Here is a 26,311-nt window from a genome sequence, read left to right as displayed (position 1 = left end):
ATGGGAAGTTAATGGACATCATGGAGGAGATTTTTGAGATTGTTTTCAGGTAATTAGCTGGTCAAAAAGCTATAAATAGAGCTTGAATCATTCATTCCAAACCCCTAATCAAACACCAAACAAAATTAACAACAATTTTTATCAATCCTATTTCGAATCAATCCAACACATATTATCAATCTTTAGCTGCTCAAATTCGTCCTCTTAGCTTCAATTTAGTCAATCCTAGCCTATTTTTACCAATCAGATTCCCAGGTTCTTCAACAAAGCTTCCAAATTTCAGAAACTTCAAATCCTAAATTCTCTTACTTTACTTAACCAAATCTCAATTCGTTTTTGCTACACCTTAGTTTAATGATTAGCAATATTGCCCAGTGATCAATTCGACCTCTCTTAGTCCAGATTAAAATCCACCATTGTCATCTTTCTCAAAGTTTCAAGTAATTTTTCGTGAAACCGAGATCCTTGAAACACCATTTTTGAGTCATTCTTAGTTTACACACTCGTTCTAAATCATGTTTAGAAATTTTTTATTGATTCAATCAATTAAAAAGACCCGGAAAAAATAAGCTTTTGAAATTTTCATTCTTGAAAATTCATCAAACAACTTTTTTAGAGATTCGTTTTTTAAAATTTATTTTGAGCTCGTTACTTCATCATTTCATCCCGAACTAATTTTAATATCTTTATTTACATCCAATCTCGAAATCCAAGTTTTTATTTCGTGAAAAACGGTCTTCTATAGCTTTCAAAACCGTCCTCTAAGTAGTATTCACAATACAGAATCAAGCTTTTGATTTTACAACCATCAAACAACTATTCTGTTAGAACTATTTTCAAAAATTTATTCTGAACTTGTTACTCGACATTTTTTCGAAATTCCAATTCCAGACCCTTCCCTTACACATGAACTTTAAATATTAGCTTTTGTTTCACTCAAATCCGACCTTTACGGCCTCCAAAATGGAGCTCCAAAATCCCGTGAAATCACTATTTTTAGTCCAGGAAGTGATTCTGATTTTCATTTAATTGGTAAATTGCTGTTTTGGTCCTTGAAATTATTAAGTCGCTCTAAATTCACCCAGAATTATCCGAACAACGCGACGGTCCCCAAGATGACTTTCCGAAGTTTCAGACCTCATTTTCACGCATCCCAACAATGTCAACAAGATCGGTTAATTTCATATAACCGACTACATATTATTTTTTTATGACTTGTTTATATTCCTAGCTTTAAAGTTTTATTTTTAAGTTGTAATTTTCATGTTTTATGCTCATTTTGGTAATCCAAAAACATTGAAAAAATTATGAAATCAATAAAAATATAAAAGAAAAATTAAAAAAATTATGTTTTTGTGTCGCTTTTATTGCTTTTATTTTTAGTACCATATCTTAAAGAATTTTTTTTCGACCGACCTATCAAGCAACGTCGGACCCAAGACCGTTGTTTTTATTTTCAGTCCTTATAACGGTCGTTAATCGCTTTTCGTTTAGAATTCAAGTCATTTAGGTACATTTATTTATTTTATTTCTTTATTTACCATTTTACCCTTCGAGAACTAGTTTCTCTGGCACACCTGTATTATTTTTACCATTTTTAATCCCCACAATCGCGCATCAAGACTGAAAATTGGGATATTCAAAAATATCGCCAACAATAAGCAAATGAGTTATTTGCTAAAGCTTAAGAAAAAAATCATTGGGTTACAAGAGTTTAGGAAGTTTTGAAGTGGATAATTTGATTACTTTGGGAAGTGACCAAATAGTAAGATAATTATTTTGGAGTATTTTGCGGAAAATATGTGAGTGTCACTATTTTAGTTTTATATCATATTGTTGTTGTAACTTAAAAGGTTGTTTAGAGAATATTCTCTTAATACATGTATTATTTTATAGTGAAAGAATTAATTTTCGAGTTAGATCGTGGACGTAACACAAAATTAAGATTGAACCAAATTAAATTATCGGTGTCATTTTTATTAATTATTTTTGCTTGCTTTAATTTTCTATATTATATTATTATTTTCCCAACAATTTTTAACTCTATTGTCCAATGTGTCAAATTGAACCGATGAAAAGCTTAACCAAAAAAAAAAATGTAAATATCAAGGAAGATGCTTTTTTTAATTTTCTGTTAAAGCAATATGAACACCGTTTCGTTTTCCTCTTTCCACAACACATTTAACTCTAAATATGAGTTTTTCATCTCTTTCCTGGAAGATGCATCTTTGTGGAAAATTGACTTCATTTGATTCTCAATTTTCCACGCAATTATTACATTTAATAAAGTAGTTTATTATTAAAATGGACATATATATTTTTATTGACTCATATTCGTACTATATATAAATGGGGATCGAACCCAAGGATTTAATAATTATATTACACTGAAATTAAATGGCAAGTGAGATGAGAGTTTTTATAGTCATATGGATGATACTATGCCTTACCTCCATTTCATATGCTGCTCAAGGGATTGCCGTTTGGTATCCAAATAGGGCTTCCCCAGGCAGGCCTCCTTATACTCGTAAGTATACGTCTTTTTAAACCAAATGATTAAACCGATAGTTATGATTCAATAATAATTTTTGTTATAAGTATAATGTTATATGATTATTAATTTTATATGTTTATACAGAATAGAATATAAGAAGATAAAATATTTGGTTGTATTTAATTTTGCAGCTTCAAAATGCTATGGAAATAATAATAATGGGGTATTGGTTGCTGGAGTAAGTGATGCTCTGTGGAATAATGGAGCAGCATGTGGACAAAGGTATAGAGTGACATGCGTAAGAGGTGCAAACAAAGCTCCACGCCCATGTAGGCCAGGCACCAGTGTTGAAGTCAGGATTGTAGATTATTGTAGCCGGGGCTGCCAAGGGGTCATTAATCTCTCTCGTGACGCTTTCTCTCGAATAGGCGATCCTGATGCCGGCTTGGTTGTAGTTAATTATGACCAGTAAGCTTAACAAATTCTTTAATTAGTATTATAACTAACTTTAAAGTAAGAACTAACAATTTCTGATATAATAATACAATTTACTAACATAACACAATTGACACGGTATATAATCGTTTTTATATTATATATAATCATATATATAATATAAATGAAGATAACTAGTGTTTATGGTATTTGATTTTCAGGATTTGACACTTGAATTGAATGTTGAGAAAAGCTCGGACAAGTAATAGAATATGAAGATAATATAAATCAAGACTGTCTGCTTCGTGGATATGCATCTGTAATTGATAAGTAGCGGGCGTCATCTTAAATAAATATTTATAATTTGGTTACTTTGAATTTTCTTTTGTTATTTTCCAATTTTGGGAGCTTATTATGTCTGCAACTAGAATATGAAGATAATGAAAGAAATAAAGAATAAAGAATTTTATTGATGTAATGAGTAAGAGATGCCTACCAAATATGACCGAGCGAGTGTGATGTAACCAAAATATATATGACAGAATGTGAAATTTAATTTACTAATTTACATCATGCCATGGAATTTTTTGTGTTTCTATTATTAAACCCTTAAATTTTACATTTTTTTAACAGAAAGAAAATGTGAATTAAATGAGATGCATACTTCTAGTGTGTAATAGCATTCCGGTATAAAAAAAAAAATTATTAATCAAGTTTGATTTAGAAAAAAAAATACGCATGTATATGTAAAATTGATCCTTCTGCAGACCAATTTTGTATTCGCCACTAATAACCTGGTAGAGATTTCAGGTATAACTCCTCATTAATATACCCATGTAAATGTGGATTATTGATGTCATTGGTTAGGGAATTTATAGGAGGGACCCGGTCCTCCAACTCAATAAATCTATGGAGGGTCTTTTAATGAATTGGAAGACCCGGACTCCAGTATAATTTCCCCATTGGTTGGCTGCTGTAATTGCCAAAAACATTCTGAAAATGACCAATTTAATGACAAGATGAAAAGCTATCTTAATAATCAACCCAAAGTTATTGGTTGTACCCCTTGTTACAGTTATTTCCTTGTAATTGTCTATAGATACATCAAGCTTATATTTGACAGGATCTATAGACAAGTAAAACAACTTGTAACCCCTTCAGACACTTGGTGTCACAAAATCTAATAGCCAAGATGGGTTTTTTTCTTAATGTTTTGTACACATAGTAGGAAAGCTTCGTAGTTGTGCAATGTTGTACGCAAAGTTGAACCCTTTATTAACACAATATGATCATCATCGGCATCTTTAGACTGCCTCATTTCTGATTCAAGACAACATCATCAAAACCCAAAAAAAGAAAACAACTCATTTTACTCATGACTAGTTATGTTGTGGGGTATTCCTATCAATAAGACAATGTAATAGTTAACTTATTTGTGATCAAGTAGTTGGCACAATATTTGATGAATATTGCCAAATATGAACACAACTGAGTACAAACAAATCACGGTTTTTAAAATCCTAGGGTGGAGATTCAAAGCATCCTAAGGTTTAGATTTAATAAGCTTAGATCTAACGGTGAATGACCAAATTCATTTCGCTATTAAGGTGCATGTAAACATAAACTTATCATCTGCATCGGTTGAGCTTTCACTAATTTTAAGGCAAATGTTACCAATGGACAAATGTTACCAAATAATAGGTCAGAGAGAAAGACAGACATATTGAACTGACCAACATTTGTTTTAATCTCTAGCCATTATTCTACAGCTATAGCTTTCGTCTAATTGAGTTAATTTTACAGGAACAATAACAGTATTTTATTAGGATGTTTAATAATAGATACATTGTAGTGTTTTTTTTCATTTCTATAGAAAAAGAATATGCTTAGTAGGCATACTTTTCCATAATTACAGAATTTTTTTTTCCATAGTGTACAAATAAATATGAAAATTGGAAGCTTATTTTACAAGTATCAACAATGATAGTGTATAATGGTAGAGACAGAATGTGAATGCTACTGTAATAGATCTTGCATGGTAGAGATACCTAACCATAGTAGTAGTCGTCGCGGCCGATCAAGAAACCTGGCTTGCCAGGTAGGCTCATCATTTTCATATATGAAACCGCTCTTCAAGTATAGATTCTTTGCTGGCGCATTGTCAACAGCAACATGAACATATAGGTCAGTTATACCTGGGAATTTAGTAGAAAGACACCAAAGTTAGATGTGATGAAATTCATAGATGCTAATGGATAGCAATTAAAAGAAAATAGGTTTATCTTACCCCATTCTTTGGCTACTGTTTTTGATTTCTCGACAAGTTCTAAGCCCAGGCCTTGCCTCTGCAGTTCCTTGGCAACACATACGTTGCTAAGGTATGCCCTTGCAAAATCAGCTCCCATCCCCTGTTGAAATGAATGTTATTATCATGAAATTCATAGACATTTAGATACAATTATCTTAATAACCAAATTTCCCACAGGATAAAGAGATCAAATGCAATCTGTAGACTATTCATCTTTTCATCTTGAACAAATTCAATTTCCGAAATCAGCGGATCATGTATACCTTGTGTTCATAAGCAAACTACTATTATCAAGACCAAAAATTACGGCTTTAGGCCTCCCATAGATAAAAGCACAGCATAGCTCAGGAAGGGCTGCCTGGGATTATAAACTCACCTATAAACTTGTGCTCTCTGTACAAATTAGCCAAAATTAAATTTTGTTGAAGTTGAATCCTAAGAGAACAAATATCCAAAATACAGAGGCAGCTATTAGTACGTATATATTCTTGGCTGGAAGAACAGACTTCAGACACCAATTTTTACAAATGAGAAAATGCTACTTTTTCCTTTGTTAATTATCAGTAGTAAACACCAAATGCAGAAAATATTTCATAATAGGACTTAAAAACAATTAAATGTTCCAAATAACACAAACCCATTTCATTATGATTCAGACAAAAAGCATTAGAAGACGAATTAGAACACAATCTTAAATAATTGAATCCCTGCTACTGCTCCTGGAATCAAATGACTTACAACAAAGACCAACTTAATGAGATTCATAATGATTATGTTCCAGCCAACTACATAAGTGACAGAGATCACCACATTTTCTTCCCAGCTGACATATCTGACTCACTTTTTACAATTTCACAAACAATATTCTGATTATTTTAATAAATACCTCATTAAGTCTTTACATATCACAAATTCTCAATATATACAAGTATTATTGTATAAAATAAACTCAGAGTATTGACACCAAAAGAAACACTTCTACAAAGCTCAGTGTATTTTTTAAATCATACATGACCAACTTCAAAGCAACTGAAAGAACACGTTCTTTCCGAAGAGAACAAATATTAATTATAAAGGCAAATCTCACAGATCAATTGCTAAAAGATTTTGTTTTATAAACTATGGTGCATGCTGATAGAGAATGGGCCACTAATGTATTAGATCAAGGCCATCAAGGGCCCAAGGAATGGAAGGTCTACACTAGGAGGACTAAAGCACAAAAGTGAGTGTCAGCAGAATTAGTTAGTGAGGTAAGGGTGAGCTGGCTGGCAAGGGTACTTAGTTATTTTGAGAAATGAGCTGGAGGGTAAAATGGGTTAATGATGGGGTTTAAGAGGAGGCTGTGGAGAGGGGTTTTGGGTATTGAAGATTTATCATATTATTCCTGTTTGGCTGCTTTGCAGAGGCTCTGCCTTCTTTGGTAGTGAAGTGGATTAAGCTTAGGTTAATTCATTTAAGCTTCCATTCCTGTCAGTCTTAGTTTCTTTCCTACTTCTATTAATCAAATGCTACTATTCCATTCCTACTCATTCTCTGTGTGTTGTGAGATTCTTGCTTATACTAACCTGTTTGAGGAGTTCATTGTTGATTCTCTGTTACATGCACAGCTGAGAAAGAAAAGACTACAAACAAACCTAGAAATGCAATCAGACTAACAACTTGCGCCAATCGGGAGCAAGTTTCATAATCATACCGTAGTTACAAAATTGATGGCTTTGTTTGATGAAAGAAAATAGCATCACCAGTAAAAGATGTGAGACTCTAAAAACAGATTTAAGGGATAAAATGTAGGAAAGTACATATCAGAAACAAAAAGTTGGAAGGAGGAACGTTAAAAACTTTAACTAGCAGCGATTCACAACTGAAACAGCAGAAGATTTACCATAATTCAGATTCCTAGCATACGAGAAAAAGGCAAGCAAGAAGAGCAAACATGACTGTTTGACATACCGATTAACTGAAATTTGAGGACTTCCGTACAGGTGTTAGAAAATACAATTGTGCAAAGGATTTTCATTTCTATTCTAATTATTCTATGAATTTAAAAGATCACTAGTCTTGTCCATTTTTTCTGAGCAAACAAGCATCCAAATATTAAATTAGGGTAATGTGAAGCATCATTACAGCCAAGCAATTTCAAGCTAAATATGCAAGAGAATCTAGTAGACCCAAAAATTTAGCAACAGAAACAGTTGGATAAGAAAACATATAATAGCATGACCACAGGAAGACTGATTTCTTTTTCTGTTTCTAGATTTCATTTTCCACAATAGAATGGTAGCATGTCTTCAGTCTTGCCAACAAATTCAACTATGTTTCTCACTAATTTGTTTTAGACATAGATGAAGAAACAAAAAGAAATAGGCTTCCGTTCCGTGGTGGCTTTGTGTTTCCTTGTTTTACTTTTACTTTGGTTTTATCATCACAAGATGGAATTTCCTTTATAACCCAATACCAATTATTTATGAAGTTCACTAAGTAAAACTAAAAACTAAAGTTATCATATAAAACTGCAATAGTAAGTAACATTCACAAACAAAATGCTTAGGTTGTAAATATTTTAACCTAATGCCAATGCATAAAAGTAATGTGAATGATGTGATAGAAGCAAGCATTGTTGTATATAACAACTCTGCTGACCAAAAGAGATCCTACAACAAATGGCTAAATAGGTGCTGACAGGAGTTGTGTCATGGAATTACTATTGGTGGTTTACAGCATTGAGGCTTCAAATATTCTCACCAACTTAGAGTACTTCGGTATTGCCATCATTATAAAAAAAATTAAAAATAAAACCTACCCACAAAGAGGGAGAGAGTAACAACAGAAATAGACCAATTATGGCCCAACTATCCCAATGGACCATTAGTTTGGAATGTTTATACTAGAAAAAAGAAGGGGGCACGTGGAGGGTAGCAGTAATGATGAGCTGGAAAACAGTTAGCCTTGGGAGAGCATGAGGAGAAGGGGAAGCAATATGCCTTGGGAAGGGGTAACAGAGATATTCTTGTATTTGGTTTTGGCTCTTGGCTGTAGCTAGGAGAAAGAGAGATTTCTCCTTGGAACAGTGCAAACACTGCTAGTTTCCATTGTTACCTTACAGATCCATCAATAATATTCACTCTTCCATATCAGATTTACATTCTTTTTCTCTGTTTGGCTATTTGGATTATAGAGTTTCTATCAATTACTGTAGTGTGTCACTAATACATTGTTATGGCAGTTATGTAGGCTAGCATGTGGTATGTAGATAGTAGTAGGGTGATTGTGGCAGCAACAATCCTGATGGTGCCGAAATGGTGATCTTAGATTGCAGTGCCGACGGTAACAGTTAGGTTTAGAAGGTGCTTCTTGCAAGATAAACGGTTAGAAAACATGAAATTAGTGTCTGAAAATCATGGGCCACTGCATAACAACCACATGGGACTTGCCCAATGCTCTCTGGTTTTCATGAATCAACTCTGAGCATAAATTTCATGTTGAATAACACAAGAAAAAGAAAAAAATATATATATGTTTGAATGTGCTTCAACATCGACAGAGGTTTAGACTTAGAGTGAAATAAGTACAAAAAAATATCAAGTTTGATGTCCAAAATTAAAAAAGGATCCGTTTGGTAAGTTTGAACAGAAAAATATTTTGATCGTCTTTATACAATGAACTTTTCCATTTGTAAACAACATTCGGCTTTCTGTCCTTTCAGAACTTTCTAGAAAATAACACCAAGGTGCTATTTGATTAAACTGAAAATCAAGTGCGAATTTTAGTGTTGAATATTATAAAAACTGAAACGGTTAAATGATAGAATTATTTTATAAACAATAAGAATAAAATACTGAATTTAAAGACACGAGGTTTGATAAGATAGAAATTATTTTTTTGTGAAAAAAAAAATGATAAATGGTAATGCAAACATATTTAAGAAGCATATAAATCTTGTTCTATAGAAAAGTTTAGAATAATATTGTTGGTCATGTTCAACTAAAAATGTTCAAGTTAAATATTTTGATGTATAAGTGATTTCTTTTACTTTATTTAAATTTTTAAGTAGAAACAAGTTAAAACTAAAAGCACTTGACTTGATCTATTAATTTAAGTGTTTATTACGGTTATTAAACACCCCCCAATTTGAACAACTAAATAGCCCCTAGACCGTTACCTTTAGGTTTTTCCCACTCCCTTTTCTCCCTCTTTCACCAACTAGATTCCAAAAACCAATAGCAACATGATATTAGTTTAGAATTTTGAAACGTTGATTTTTGAGTCAGAAAACAAGAGCCATGCCATCTACTCAGTAACTTTACTTCACTGTTATTAACTCCTAATCATTTAATTCAAAAGCCAAAGTATAAGTGACAGGTAAGAAATTCAAGAGATGGTGAGGACCAAAAGTTAAAAGGATCGAAGGATAAATAGTTCACAAATATGGAATTGAAAGAGGTGGAAAAAGTTGCCTAGAAACAGTGCTAAAACTGGTCAGAAACCAGATCCATAACTGGTGCCAGATTGATGGGTGCCAATATTTTGGATCTTCATTTATTAGTTACATGTGGTGCAAAACCAGTTGCAGCAACCATCAATGAACTTCAAAGATTTTCATATAATGTTGTCCAAGTTCGTCTAGGTTTGCAGGATCAACTGAAGACTTTGGCCGTTAATTCTTTCAATCAACTTTGACCATTTCGGCCATTTAATTAATGTGGCCTTCCCGTATCTAGTAAGATTAATTTTTTAAGTTATTTCTGAGTTATTTCCCTAATATTTTTTTCATTAAGCTTGTTTAATTTATTTTTTATAGGAAGAGATTATTTATTCTAGTTTGATTAGAAAATATAGCTAAGAATAAATTTATATAGTTTTTTATATTTATTAGGAAAACTTAACTTGAATAGAAATGATATTTGGGCTCTATAAATAGGAAGTTCTGAATGGATTTTATAAAATTGTTTTGTATTGCTTTTGGTTAATAAAATTCTAAGATTTTGCTCTCAGAATTCGTTTGTCCAAGCCATCAGTATCTTGTGAAAAGTCAACAATCATTTGAACCATAAGTAATTCTCTCAAATCAGCATTAATTGGTAGAACAATTTTTCAATATTCCTAGAATCAATAATATGTTGTTAGTAACTTTACTTTAAAGAGCTAGAAGACATTTACACATCATCAAGATATTCCTTTACAATTTCAACTTTTTTCACAAATCATTAGTATCGTTGTAGTTAGATTCTTCTCTTTTCTTTTTCCTAACAAGATGACTAGAATAAAAACCACACCAAATAATCAGAATTTTTTTCCCTGACAGCAAATAACTACACTTTCAAAGTTTAGCATGGAAACTGTAATTCAAAACAAGATGGTCACAAACTCATCTACAATCCAGAATGACTTGTAGCACACTCTCAATAAAGAGCAAAGAGATTATAAAGTTTTTAAAACTCTAAATCTTTGGCACTATGGCATCACAACATGAACTATTAGCGCACATGATATCAACAAGTGAACATGCTTGATAATGATATGCAGAAATTTACTAAGATATACAATCACATACCTCAGGTTTATTGCCAGTTATTTCATCTGGAAGTCTTAGACATTGATTAAGATCGAGGGATCCAACAACAACTCGTTCTTCTCCATTGTCATTAAACTATGAAGAAATGGGAATATAATCAGTCAATAGAGGAAATAATATAAACAGTATATGAATGGTTGGAAAATATTATCATGTATCTCCTTCAAAACAGAGGGAATACTTAACTCTAAGTTGCCTTAACACAGATTGATGTTCTTATCAAACAGTGTTCTCATTTAATATCTGTAAATGCCCAATTTGGTGCGCCAAACAAGGAAACAACAAAATGAGCAAATAAAGGGTTCATGCTGAAAATGAGAAAAGACCAATCCACATGAAGTTCTTGGCAAGTCTCAACTTATAACTATTTTAAAGTACTGATATACGCTCTCAGTGAATTAGTACAAATTTATAAGAATTTTCTAAGTTTGCCAATAGCAGCATGTATCAGTTGTTAAAAACCAAATACATTTTCAAGCACCTCCTAATTGTCAGGACTGCTAAATGCAATATCAAATGGCAGTAGAAGCTATTGAAAGAAAATAATTAAATAACAAAAATAGAGTATTGATGACTTAATATTTGATGCCACAATCATAAGCTTTAGTGATGATAGATTAACAAAAACAGGCAACTGTCTGGAAAATTTTCAACCATCCCAGCAACGATACTATAAGTATATATGCTCCTTTCCGAGTAAATTACTAACTCCAAACCATTCCAAAAGTTATCATTATCACACAAGATAAAACTAAACGATGTGGATTGGCAATTCATTTGCTGCTAGAAGTCTCAACTTCAACATTTTAGCTGAACTCTAGGAAGAACAGCAAGACCTTACCAGAGTATTAACCCAAGAATTATATCTATAGATTCCAGATTATAAATTAGCTCTAAGTTCTAACAGCTTCAAGAAATTGCATATATGAGCGAATTAAAAGCTATAAGAAAAAGAACCCAATGAATGAAAGCAAACAAACCTTACATTCGGCGCATAACTCATCCGATAAGTTTGATACTTGAGATAGTGGGAGGGTGGCATTTATGCAAGAAACTCTTCGGAAGCCTGTTCTCTTTCCAGCAATACGTTCCTTCACTGCTTCGAACTCGCGCTCCACCAAGTATTTTTTATGATCCTAATAAGACTTGACAAATACAGAATACCATCAATTTCATGTTGCAAAGGAAATTGACTCTTAACTACCTTATCTTTTATTATCTGTTTCACTAGAAACCACAATTAAGAGCAAGAGAAATCAATAATGTGAGACTAAATGCTGGATTTGGTTCCAATTTTCACATCCAATATGATAACTGAAGTAAGCTGGAGAAAGAGAAAATCCATAGCGAAATTTTGACTAACTTGGACGCCATAAGTGGAAGGCTGAAAATCGTGGAAGGAGCGGATACGGAGACAGGAAGCAGCCCAGAGCTGGTCCTCAGCCTCTGTTTCGGCTATAATCAAGGACGATTTGTCGACCTCGTGTGGAGTACAGATGTTGGAGGCTGTGATAGGTCGGATATGAAACCGACGAGAGGGAGATTGGTGAAAGAGAGAATGGGAATTGAAGTAATAACAGCAATTTGGAGAAGTAAGAAGCCATGAAATGGGAAGAGGAGAAGAAGCAGAAGAAGAAACTGCTACCATTTTCTTCTCTTCTCTTTCCAAATTGGATTATCCGTTGCTTGTGTATGACTTCTATTGTCCTTTTTTTTTTTCACTACCTGTAAATTAGAGTTATGTTATTAAATCTCCTTTCATATCAATAAACTTATTAATTTTTTTTCTTTTATTTTAATAAAACTATTTTGATCCCTGAAACGAAAAGATTCAGTGTAGTAATCTGATTATTTATATATATATTAATAAATAATTAAGTATATCCTCGTATTTTTTAAATGATACAAAAATTGTATCCATATCGATTTCATCTATCACCCCACTTATATCAAACAAACAGTCAAATGTATTCTCATAATTATTAACGATAGATAAATATACTTTTAGTGGTGTGATAATTAGACTAACAGAATTATATCAAATAAGTTTACCTTCCATATAAGAACATATTTATCTATCATTAACAATTACAATAGCACATTTATATGTCTATTTAATATATAGGTATATGTGATATACAAGAACATATATATATATATATATATTAATCCTATTTCTTATTTAATTAAATCAACGGCGATATAACACTTAAAAAGAATATAATTTTTATATTTTTTAGCTTAACGGTAACACTTGAATATCTCATATATAGAATAAGTCTTTTTTTTCTACATAGCTATTATGTCACTATTATTCAATTGTTTATATCTTAATTAATCACAATAAAATAAATAAAAATAAAAAATTTAATAATTTTATTGAAACAAAATAAAATTTAATTACATTTTTAAAATAGACCTCAAACTTTATATCATTACTATAATTTACCTTATATTAGAATATCTGAATGAATAGAATTATAAATAAACTCAGAATAAATCTTAGCTCACTCTAAAACATTCGGGGGTGAGAATCACTTGTCCTAGCTAATAAATGGGTAACCTGATTCATTCATTTAAGTATAAAATATACCAAAGCATATGAAAAAGTTTGATAAAATCTTACAATCTTCGATAAGATTTACATATAGGATTCTAGGGTAATGTTTCCTTAAATAACTTTAATAAAAAAAAGTTAGAATGTGATTCAAACACGACCGTGTCAACTCAAGATTCTTCAATCACCTAAAGGCTTTGTTAGATTTAATTCAAAGTTTAAAAAAATATGAGTTTTGACTAAGTTTGGTTAGTGGTTTCAGAATGTTGTAACCTGTTAGTGGGAGTGTTAGCTAATAAATAGGATTAGTAGTTTCCTTTCAAATTTCTTTTATTATTACTTTATATACCTTTAAAAGGGCTACTATAATATATAGTTTCTGTAGTAGAAGAATTGGCAGATTTTATACTAATAAAAATATTATTATTCTACCACTTTCTTTTACTCTTTTAATCCAAAAATTTCAATAAATGGTATGAGAGTTTCAATTTTTTCTCCTCCAAATTTTAACGGTAAAAATTACTAAATTTGGGCTGTCAAAATAAAAACTATCATCTAAGAGATCATGTTTATGGTAGTGGTTTGAATCTGAGAGGGAGAGATACCACCTCTTGCAAACAACTCACACTAAATCAAACCGGGGCTCATGAAGATGAATCAACAAAAGCTCCAAGAGCTTTATTTAAATTCATGATGTTGTCTTAGAATCAATTTTCACAAGAATCATGTTATGAAACGGATAAAGAGACTTGAACAAGTTGAAAGAACTTCATCAAGGCAATGAAAGAACAAGTAGGATGCGAGTTTTAAATCTCAAATGGGATTTTGAGACTCTAATCACGAAAGGAAAAGTCGATAAATGAGTATTATGACAAGTTGATGATGGTGGTGAACAAAATCCGGCTGATGGAGAAAATCTACCCGATGGCAGAATAATAGAGAAATTGTTTGTGAGCTTGCCTGAAAGGTTTGAGGCAAAATCTTCATCTATAGTAAGGCTAGAAATCGTGCTTTGGAGAGTGGTTTGGGGAGGATGTCAGTTGTTTGATCCAAGGTGGAGATGTAGCGGACTCGGAGTTCTTTCTTTGCCACTTTATCACGAACAAAGTGATAATGAATTTACAAATGCTTGGAACGTTCATGAAATACGGGATTCAGCGTCAAATAGGTAGCACCAAAATTATCACACCATAGAATAGACAACATGATGAACAATAGCTAGTGTCACACATGAGCTTCCACAACCATATAATTTCAGAGGCAAGACATGTGAGGGCATGATACTCCACTTCGGTGGAGGATCGAGAGACAATCCATTACTTTCTTGACCGCCAAGACACAAGATTTGGCCCAATATAAACCGCATAGCTAGAAGTTGACTTACGATTATCAATGTCACCACACCAATCTGCATCAGTATGACCAACAATATCTAATGATCAACTCCTTTGAATACGAAGACTGTGAGTAGGAATGGAACGAAGATAACGGATAATTCTTTTGACAAATTTCCAATGCTCAATTGTTGGTTTGTGCATAAACTGGCTAACTTTGTTAATAAACATCAAGACATGCAATTGCTACATATTTCAAACCGCCCACCACACTTCGATAAAGGTTCAGATCATTAAATGGTACACCAATACTGATAGGCAATTTAATGGATGAGCAAGTCGGCGTAGAGATGGCCTTGGAATCAAATATGTCTATTTTATCTAAAAGATTTTGGATATACTTTTATTGATTAACATTAAGACATTTTTTGACCAACGTGCCTCAAGACTGAGAAAGTAAGACAGATAAGCAAGGTTTTTTATAGCAAATTTTTCCAGCAATTGAGTGAGCTTGGAGATAACATTAGTATCATTGTCGGTTACAAGACTATCATCCATGTATATTAAACAGAAGATTTGAATTTTCTTTCCATCAGAACAATATAAGGATGAATTAGCCTTTGAGGAAACAACCCCAAGTTGAAGAAGAGCTTATGTAAGGCATTTATACCATATTTGGGGCGCTTGCTTGAGACCATACAAGCTCTTCTGGAGGCGACAAACATGGTTAGGGAACCGTGGATCAACAAAGTCGGGCAGCTGCTCCATATAGATAATTTCATCAATGGTGCCATGAAGGAAAGCATTGGACACATCTAGTTGAGTAATGAACCAGTTATTAGACACGTCAATGGAAAGCAATAACCAAATCCTAGTTGGTTTGATAACAATGTTGGGGTTTAGTGTCCTACAGACAATTATTGTAGGATATAAACCAGTTGTACATGGATCGTTGATTATCATTTGTTTTATAAGATATGGTATGTTTAACTATATAAAGGCATTAATCTTTTATCAAAACTAATTAAGTTAAATAAAAGAAATCTCAAGTTTATTTAAGTGATCATAAAGTGTTCATACAAGTATAAAGTGAGACTAAACTTTATAATAAACCAATAAACTTAAAACAATCCCAAGTCAAGTAATATGACTATAGGATTAATATAATACTGTTGAGACTTGCACGTAATAGTGTCTTTTGTTGTGAACAGAGAGGTGATCTCACAAGCTTTAGATATTTAGATATCTAGACGGTTACATGGATCCAGTGAAGGAGTTCATTAGGATTAGGGACCCGACTTGAGATAACAGGATGGATGGATTTATCTAAATGTCACTTGTTTCGTCTCAAATGGCATTAGTATGTATAAGTAATCCTCAGACTTAAATAAACATTAATTAGTGATTCTGGATTATGGAGGGTGATACTTAGACTCTGTTTAAACACGATCCATAACAGGGATGACTCTGGGGTGTGTGTGAGCAGGCATTGGGTATCACATAAAGTAATTACAGGGTAGTTAATGTTAGATTGAGCATTCGTCACTCCTGATAGATATGAGATATATACATGGCCTCTTGTGGAGAATTAATTGGAAATCCTTACAAGATGATAGGGTTAAGAGTAGAAATGAAGATTTCACTTAACCTATCTATTCAGAGTTAATTATACATGGACAAGTAAAACAGACATCTCATTATATATAACTTGACATATTCCATAGTTACGTATTTGTCTAAGGATATAAATGATGAATGATCGAATTATATTGGACCTAATGCGGAAAGGTAAACGTCAGAATCAACCTCACTTCTTATCGCTCTAGGGGAATGTGACGATTCTGTTGATAACAATCTGCGCACTCATTCCGTGATATGTTTAGTTTAAATTGGTTTGGTTAAATTAATTTAAATAAACATGTACGGCTAACTGCGGTAAGAACCTAATGGGTCATACATAGAATTAAGACCGAATAACGGAATGGTAATTTTGAGAGGAATGGCATGTATAGGCCGAATGTATACAAGGGAAATTAAGTTGGATTAATTAATTTATTTAGACAATTATAAATAGATTATATTTATGATTGGATTAATTAAAGGATAATGTTAATTAGATAGTATAACGTGATTATATATCTAAATTATTATCCTAACTTAATTAAGTATTCTAATGGGATTAGAATTATATTTATTAATTATATTTATATTAGATATAAATAATACTAATAGATCCTTTTATTATCTAATTAGAAAACCTAATGGGATTAGAAGTCTAATTAACTAAACTTAATGAGATTAGGGTTAAGAAAATAAAACACTTTAAATACCCCCTTATATAGAATTCGGCCAACCTTAATTAAGAGAAGAAAAATTCTTCTCGTCCCTCACTCGATAAATTACTTTACTCATTCCATTCGTTTCTTAGTTCGTGTGGATACCGTTAGAGGCAATCTACAGTTGGTTGCTTCAATTGGTTGATTACTAACGTTTTAGTTTTGTTTTTGTTTTGTGCTCGTGATTGACGGTGATATCTTCGTGGGCACTTCATTTGCAACAATAGATAGTTCATTAACCAAGGTACACGTGTTTAATCCCTCATTATATGAAATAACGATTAACGAATCTTGAAAAAGGGGAAATAAATAAAATTTTATAATTCCATTGTGCCTAGACTTGTCTATTTTCCTTTAGACAATGCTATATGTTTGCTCAAATTCAAGCCTGGGTCGTTGGTGAAACCTTTTTGCAACTAGACTTGCCTTATAACCATCAATAGTACCATCTAAATTAAGCTTGACTCTAAATACCCACTAATAGCCAATAATGTTTGTTACTAAATAAGAAGGTGACAATTCCCACGTACCATGTTCATTCAATGTATTGAACTCTATTTGCATAGCCTCTCGCCATTTCAAATGTTTTACGACCTGAGTATGACACGTTGGAGTCATAACTGTAGTTACTGCCTATAAAAAAATTTGGTTTTAATTTACCCATCTTACTGTGTGTTACCATGGGATGAGTAGAATCAGTGTGAGGTCTTGGAATGGGATCTATATGATATGAGATTAAATCAACTTGTAGTGGAATTGTAGGCGTTTGAGTGATGTAGACGTTATTTATTTGTGTTATGGTGTAAGGTGGGTGCTGTTTGTGTTGATGGATTTGAAGTGAAGGTACTTTGTGGTTGCTGGGTAATTTGTAAGGTGGTTTTCATTTGATGGAATTAACTGGTTAGTTGGTAAATTAATGGTGTTGTGGTTTTGAGGTGATGGTAGAAAGGTTGGAGATCGACTTTGAGCAGGTATATGGGATGGTGTAGCATTGGGTCGACGGACAGTAGTTGGAATGGCAGTAAAGGGTTCCCAAAGTGCCGAAAAGGTAGTGGTTCAGACTGATTAAAATAAGATATGACGAGACTCACGTATCAATTGTTGATATTGAAATACCTATTTCATCAAATGGTGAGATAAAAAAAAATTATCACTGATTAAATCAAAGCAACGATACACTTATAGACCTTATTATAACCCAAGAAAATGCACTTTCGGGAACAGGGAGACAATTTATAAGGACTATAAGGCTGAAGCCACAGATAACACAAATAACCAAATACACGAAGCATGACATAATCAAGAGGGATACCAAATATTTTTTCATATGGTGTGCAATAATTCAAAGCAGGAACATGTAAATGATCAATAACATAGATAGCATTATCAAAAGCTAATGTACTCCAAAATTTAGATGGTAAGAAAGATTGATGCAGTAAATATAGACCCGTTTCAATTACGTGCCTATGTTTACATTCATTGCGCCCATTTTGTTCAGGTGTGTGTGGACATGAGACATGTTGATTAATGCCATTTGTAGTTAAGTAAATTGTTACGGCTTGAAATTCCCCACCCTAGTACGATTGAAATGATTTAATAGGACGACCAAAGTGTTTTTTTTAATAAGAGTTTGAAAATTAATAAATACACTAACAATTTCGGATTTGAAGCGAACATCATATAACCAATAGAATTTATTGTAATGGTCATAGAATAACACATAATAACGACACTTATCATAAGATTCAACCGGTGCAGGTCCCCAAACATCTGAGCATATTAAGTTTAATGGCCTTGAAGTAATAAATCCGATTTAGAAAATGGAAGACGATGTGATTTGCTAACACAACATGATTCACACAAATTTGAAGTTGTATTGTTATCAATGAAAGAAATTTTATTCATTACAAGACAATGTTTAACAATAGAGAGGTTGGTATGCCCCAAACAACCATGCCACAAGGGTCACAGAACATTATAAGCTTGAATCTGATGAGGAATTGAAGATGGCAGTGATATGGTGTAGAGGAAATTTTTATTCTCTCCTTGATGGATCACCCTCTTTGCCTTTAAATCCTTCAAAGCAAAGTGATTAGCAAAAAAACTCAATAAAAATCATATTAGAATGTGTTAATAACGAAACAGACATTAAATTATTAATGGTTTAAGGGACATGAAGAATATCACCAAACTGTAAAGATGAATCAGAGACATGAAAAATGGAGTTACCAACCTGGGAGATAGGAATGGAATTTCCATTACCTAATGTGACTTCCTCAGGAACATCATAATCATTGTGAACATGGAGATTTCCAAGATTAGCAGTTAAATGGTGAGTATCGCCAGAATCGACTAGCCAATCAGCTTGGGATAGGGTTGAGGTAGCAGCAAGGTTCGATTGGGGTCTATAGCAGCTCATGTGGATCAGTTGTACTGTGATGACGGGCATTGATGAGAGATGCAACCATTATATTGGCAATTCTGACAAATAAGTGTTAAGGAATTTAAAGGAGCGAAAATAGTATGAGTATAGGTGTTACGTGAGTGAATAATAATTCTGATTTTGGAAGGAGCAACCACGACCTCGTCATCTTCCATTATTTCTGGCCGAAAAAATATTAGAGGGAGTAAAGGAGGGCGGGACAGTCTCCCTTGCCAATTGTCTCTCTTTATTGTGTAGAAGGCCAATTTAATCATTAAAGCATATTGGTTCTAAGTGTGCTTCAAAAGTACGAACAAAAGGCATGTAGGTCGGGCTAAGGCCATCAAGGACTGCTCCCACAATATCGTCATTCGAAATTGGATGTTGCAACGCAACAAATTCATAAGAGATTGACTTTGCACTCTGAATATAAGACAGGATACTCTCACTCTCTCGTTTGAGATTATGAAGATGATGTTTGAATTCTCTAACTTAGGACCTCGAACTAGTGGAATAATCTTTCACTAGCTTCTGATACATTGTGCAAGCAGTTTCAGCTCCAACAATCTATAGCAAAACAATCGCAGAACAGGATGATACAATCAAACTCAGGACTTATTGGTCCAATTGTTCCCAATCATCATAATCCAGATTCACAACACTGGTGGGCAAGGACTTGGCGGGTGTAGCAACCGTTAGATCAATATGACCGACCAGTTTGTGGTTTCAAAATCGGCATCAATTTTGTACGTCACAAGAGGAAATTATTTGGTGTTAGTTTGTGTGTGAGGGCGGATGAGAGATTGACATGGGATGGTGTTTTAGAGAGAGTGGTGGAAATGTTGGAAGTAGTGGTACTATTTGTACTGTTTGCAGTCATGTCGTGAAGAAATTGGAGAGAAAAAAATAACGTTGAAGTGACTCAAGGTTGTTATACCTCGATGAGCTCTGATACTATGAAAACTCTCAGTCTCAGCTAAGTTGTTTTGTGTATTTTACTATTGTTAAATAGGAAGCACATAGATTAAGTTACATTAATTTTGAATTTAAAATATAGCAGTTGTCTTGACATATCCTTTAGCTAACAATAAGATATTGTAAACATATAATAGCTAGACTAAACAATTTATGTTAATGACCCTTTATCAGTTACTTTATAATTTTATGGGTAAAAACAAATATTAATTAAATAATAATAGACTAAAAATATAATTTATTTTGTAAAAAGCAACTCATTCTCAATGGATTTCACTCTCCAAATTATTTGATTTTTTAGATTTTTAGGGAGTATAATAAAGTTTGTTAATAAATTTGATAAAGTGGTTGGTTATAGGGGTGCACGTGGTCGGTTAATCAGTCTATTAAGGTTAATTTGGTCGGTTAACTATTTTTTCGGTTTTTTAAATATACTAACCATACACTAGTCCATTAAATTCGGTTAACCACTAATCGGTTAACCAATTATTCGATCGGTTAAGCTTTTATTTCGGTTTTTAACCATTAATAAATAACATTGAAATAATAAATGAAATAAGCAATCTAACATATAAAAAAACGCCCTAGAAATTGCATGGTGAAGGCAAATAGTTACAAGACAGAAAGAAGAAACTATATGAGAACAAAAGTGGTTGACAATAGAATATTGCAGAATCTAATTTAAAACACAATACGAAAGAAGCCAAAATGTCCAAGGTGCTGAGTCTGAGCTTAAAGTTTTTACTATTGACAAGCTAACTGTTAGTGCTTATCCAACTCAACATTTCCTAACCTATCATCATCACCTCTCTCCATGTCTATGATAAAAAAAAGATTTAACTGATGGAAGTGCAGAATATATGATCAACAATGATAAAAGTAGAATTGGATAAAGTAGTGTGATTTATGATGAAAACTTGAAAAATTAATGGAGTTTTTTGGTGAATTAGAAAGATGAACAAAGGGATGAAAACTATACAGCAACACAAATTTGCATATCATTAAATCCTATTTTACCCATATTTCCTATTAAAGTATATTAGTTAAAGCTTAAACGTTCTTGACGTATCAACTCTAAAATAGTCAACTTTTTACATAATTGGTCAGCAATACAAATTAAACAACAGTGACACAAGTCTTCTTTGGAGACTTAGTTTCAAATTACAATACATTTCCAATTACAGTGGCACAAGAAATCCTAAACTGATTGAATGATTAAACAATAGTAATCGAGCCTTCTTTGGAGACTTAGTCGCCTTAGCAGGAGACTTGGGCTCCTAGGTAGATTTCTCGGTCTTCTGGGGCAAAAGACTACGGGCGAAAGAGAAAGCTAATTGAAAATACCTGAGATCCAATTGAAAATACTAAATAAAATCAATAAAAGAGCATGCAAGCAGCAAAAGGAAGCTAATTGGATCATGTCGACCTATTTTCTCAAAATTGCAGATAAAAGAACTTTTTATTTTGTTTGCATAAAATAAGAGGATAGAGAGAAAGAGACATACAATTAAGGAAGATAACAGTAGCGCCGGTACCAGAGGAAGATGAGAGGGAGAAGCAACCGCACGAGATGAACAATATGAGCAGGGGATAAGATAGGGTTTTTTTGTGGATGAGGCGTGATTCTAAAATCTATGAGACAAATAAGAAAATAATTTTTTTATTTATACTCTAATAAGAAATCTCATGTTTAACCTAAAATATAATATATTTTTAAATTTTAAATTGTTCTAATTGTTTCGGTCGGTTAACCGAAACAGGTGGTTAGTAAAATATTGAAACCGAAATCGAAACTGAAAACCGAAAATTTTAAAATAAAAAAACCATACACTGGTCCATCGGTTTCGGTTAACTTATTTTTCGATCTGGTTACAGTTCGGTTTCTCAGTTTTTCAGTTTTACGGTTTTTTATGTGCACCCCTAATTGGTTATAACCAAATGATGCAAAGTAACATCCAATTTACAGCCATTGGAAAACTGTAGCTATATACAATAAAAGAAAACGAAATCATTAATCCACTTCCAAAACCAACTTTTTCTAGGCACATGTAACTAAATTAATTAATAAGAACTTATTTGTAAATCTGATCCTTTTTTATATGGCTAATACATCACCAGCTCCTTGAACTTATCTATAATAGTAGACTGACTCTTTAAATTTTACAAGGGTCTCACCAGCTCCTTGAATTCGATTATTCTGTATCACCAACTCCCTAAACTTATCCATAAAAGTAAATTAGTTCATTAAATTTTATAAGTGTCTCACCAACTCCCTAAACTTGTTTATTTCGTAACAACTAAATACAAAAACATATGAAACCTAAATTCTAAAAATACATCTTCATCTATTCGAGAGGTAATTTTTTCTTTTCTCTTACCTTCCAACCTATTATAAGAGTTACTGTTGCAGATTTGAGAGATCGAATGGATGACGATTGAGTGTTAGTATTATGGTTTTTGTACTTAGTTATTACCGAATAAGCAAGTTTATGGAGTTGGTGAGACACTTATAAAGTTCAGGGAGCTAATCTATTTTTATGGACAAGTTCAGGAAATTGGTTATACAGAAGAATCAAGTTCAATGAGCTGGTGAGACACTTACAATGTTTAGGAAGTCAATCTACTATTATGGACAAGTTCAGGGAGCTGGTGATGTATTGGGATTTTTTTTTATATAATAAAAAGAATGGAAAGGCTTAATACATCACCAGCTCACTGAACTTGTCCATAAAAGTAGATTGACTTCCTGAACTTTGTTAGGGTCTTATCAGATCCCTAAACTTGCTTAGTTCGTATCACCAACTCCCTAAACTTGTCCATAAAAATAGATTAGCTCTCTAAACTTCGTAAGTGTCCCACCAGCTCCCTAAACTTGCTTATTCCGTAACAACTAAATACAATAACTTGTTAAACATAAATTCGAAAAATACATCTTCATCTATTCGAGAGGTAATGTTTTCTCTTCTCCTATCTTTCAATCTATTATAAGAGTTAGTGTTTAGTTTGAGAGATCGAATGAATAAGAATTGAGAGTTAGTATTATGATTTTGTATTTAGTTGTTACGGAATAAGCAAGTTCAGGAAGTTGGTGAGACATTTGTGAAAGACAGGAAGATGATCTACTTTTATGGACAAGTTTAGGAAGCTGGCGATACGAAATAAGCAAGTTTATGAAGCTAGTGAAACAGTAACAAAGTTCATGAAGCCAGTCTATTTTTATGGACTAGTTCAGGGAGCTGGTGATGTATTAGGTCATATTTATGTCTTTAAATTTGTCACATTTTTTATATTGACACTTTGAACTTTTAAAATAACATGTCATATATTTATAGTTGGCTTTAAAAACCTATCATATATCTATACTTCACTGTAAAAACCTATCACATACAACTATAATTCAAACCTTATACACAAAAGGTCGTCAATTTATCATCTTTGACAATAAGGTAACATACACAATGAACTCACACACTTTTTTTTTGTGTGTATAGCACACACATGTCACCTCATCTGTCAAAGATGACAGATCAACGATTTTATGTTCAAAAGATATGAATGAGCCGACTATAAGTGTTTGATATGTTTTTAAAACCAACTATAAATGTGTGATGAGTAATTTACAAAGTTTAGAGTGGAAATAGTTAAAATTTGACAAATTTAATGGTGTAAGTATAGAATTGTATTCACTATTTAGGTGATAATATATTTTAGGCATTACTAGACCTGTACTTGAGCCCGGGTACCCGCCCGATCTGTTCAGACCCGTGTCTTTTGGTCCGGACTTGGACAATGATAATTGCTGTTAGGCCCAGCCTGGTACAGGCCCGCCAAAGCCCGCCTATTTTTTCGGTGGGTTTGGGATTAATAAAAATAGCATGGATCGACCCAGCCCGGCCCGCCTATTAATATTAATTAATAAATTTTATATATTTATATATTTATATATTAAATATTTATTTTTAAGTATTAAAATTTATTTTTTATAATTAAAAAATTAGGGTAAATAATTATAAGGTCCTTATATTTTTGCTTAACATACTAGTAGGTCCATCATATTATTATAAGGTCCTTAAGTTTTATTTTAATCAACTCTTTAGTCCTTCCATTTGTTTTTATAGATGAAAGTCCAAATTGTCCCTACTTATTTACATAAAAAACCTTATCTTTTAGTTTCAAATTTAATCTAAATAGTTTTAATAAAATGTATGAAATATATATACACCAAAATTTATATAATTGTATATACTAATCATTAAAAATGTATTTTTTATTCTCTTACATTTTTATTTTTTAATATAATGTCTTTAAACTAACATTAAATATTAATATTTTTTTTTAAAAAATCATATATTTTTTCTTCATTTATAAAATTTATTAAAGATAAATAAAAAATACTTTTTACAATTTATATAGTTTTGCTCTTATTTTGATAATTTATGAAATATTTTTTGTTCATTTTTTAGTCAATAAAATGTAGGCTAGTAAATTAATGCTATATGATTATATAAAATTTAATAAATTAATTACTCAATATTGTAGAAATTATGTGGGGAAAAAGGAGAAAAAACATAAAGTAGAAAAAATAGATGTTTTATTATTAAAATATAGAGTAAAGGGTAATTTTGGTATTTTGAAATTTATTTGGTATAGTTTGACCATTGATTCAAACATAAGGACTAAGGAGTTGATAAAAACAAAAAGTGAGGGACTATATAATTATTTCTAAAAACAGAAGGACTGACTAATGTATTAAGTAAAAACACAGGGACCTTATAATTATTTATCCAAAAAATTATGTATGAATGTTTAAATGGGTTTACATAGACTGGGCTTAGGATTTGATTTTTAAGTCCGACCCAGCCTAGCCCGAGCCCGTCTAAATTACTAGTGTGCTGGGCTGGGTTTGGGCTGAAGACTTTTATAGAAAAGTCTGTCTGGTCCGGCCCGAGCCCGGCCCAGCCCGACCCATGGCCAGGTCTAGGCATTACACCCATTGGATCCTTAAACTAAAGCTTCAAACTATTAAAATTATCAATCAAGTTCCTGAACTAAGTAAAAATTATTAATTGAGTCCTTATCATATTCTAAAATTAGAAATTATGACTATTTAATATAGATTGTAATAATCTATGTGTTGGTTCAAAATGAGTTTGGGTAAGAGGGTCCGGAACTGTTCAACCAAATGATTTTTGTTAAAGCCTCAATTGATGATTTTTGTTTAAAATAACGACTTAATTGATGATCTTTTATTAATTCAGAGACCTAATTGATGATTTTGATAGTTTAAGATACTAACTGACTTTGAAAACTTAGTTTGGATATCTAAATAAGTATCATGCCTATATTTTATATATAATGCGGACAGTGGTCACGTCTTGTATATATGCCTGCTCTGTACTGACTGATAGAAAATCCATATGCTTCTAAATCCGTATAAAACTTCCAAATTATAATTTTGAAATGGTAAATTACAACCATGGTCACCTAAATTTAACCTTATTATATGTTTTTTTTTTTTTTGCAAGAAAACTTACTATATGTTAAGTCAACTTTGAAATCTGATATAAAATTAATTTTATTTTACCATTTACTAACATTAGACCATCTTTTATTGCATCATACTCCTCTATTAAAAAGAATATGATACAAAACTAATTTTATCAACCGGTTGGAAGTTGGAATAAAAACCTAATTTTATTTAATTTTTATTTAACCAAATGCACATCCAAATTTATTTATTTTACTATATTATTTTTCCAAATCCAACTTATCAGTTAATTATATAAATTAATTTTTTACTAATGATACAACTTAATTGTTTTGATAGAAAATATATATTATTTTTATTAAAAATTAATTGTGCGATTAATTTAATGTT

The 26,311-nt window shown here is 32.2% G+C and overlaps 2 protein-coding genes across 2 annotated transcripts; one reads left to right on the top strand and one right to left on the bottom strand.

Moving 5' to 3' along the window:
- The first annotated feature begins 2,367 nt into the window (after window positions 1–2,367).
- Window positions 2,368–3,512, top strand: LOC136202929 (EG45-like domain containing protein). The gene is made up of 3 exons (XM_065993926.1): window positions 2,368–2,527; window positions 2,686–2,962; window positions 3,151–3,512. The coding sequence occupies exons 1-3, from the start codon at window positions 2,398–2,400 to the stop codon at window positions 3,155–3,157; spliced, it is 414 nt and encodes a 137-aa protein (XP_065849998.1). The 5' UTR covers window positions 2,368–2,397; the 3' UTR covers window positions 3,158–3,512.
- A 1,212-nt stretch (window positions 3,513–4,724) lies between these two features.
- Window positions 4,725–12,523, bottom strand: LOC136203812 (GCN5-related N-acetyltransferase 7, chloroplastic). The gene is made up of 5 exons (XM_065995051.1): window positions 12,173–12,523; window positions 11,790–11,945; window positions 10,789–10,884; window positions 5,217–5,337; window positions 4,725–5,124 (listed from the first exon to the last, which is right to left on the bottom strand). The coding sequence occupies exons 1-5, from the start codon at window positions 12,455–12,457 to the stop codon at window positions 4,946–4,948; spliced, it is 837 nt and encodes a 278-aa protein (XP_065851123.1). The 5' UTR covers window positions 12,458–12,523; the 3' UTR covers window positions 4,725–4,945.
- Window positions 12,524–26,311: the final 13,788 nt, after the last annotated feature.

The sequence above is a fragment of the Euphorbia lathyris genome, chromosome 8 (genome assembly GCF_963576675.1).
Source record: "Euphorbia lathyris chromosome 8, ddEupLath1.1, whole genome shotgun sequence".
Taxonomy (NCBI): Eukaryota; Viridiplantae; Streptophyta; class Magnoliopsida; order Malpighiales; family Euphorbiaceae; genus Euphorbia; species Euphorbia lathyris.
The sequence above is the reverse complement of the archived record's forward strand: the minus strand, read 5'-3'. Positions and strand labels throughout refer to the sequence as shown.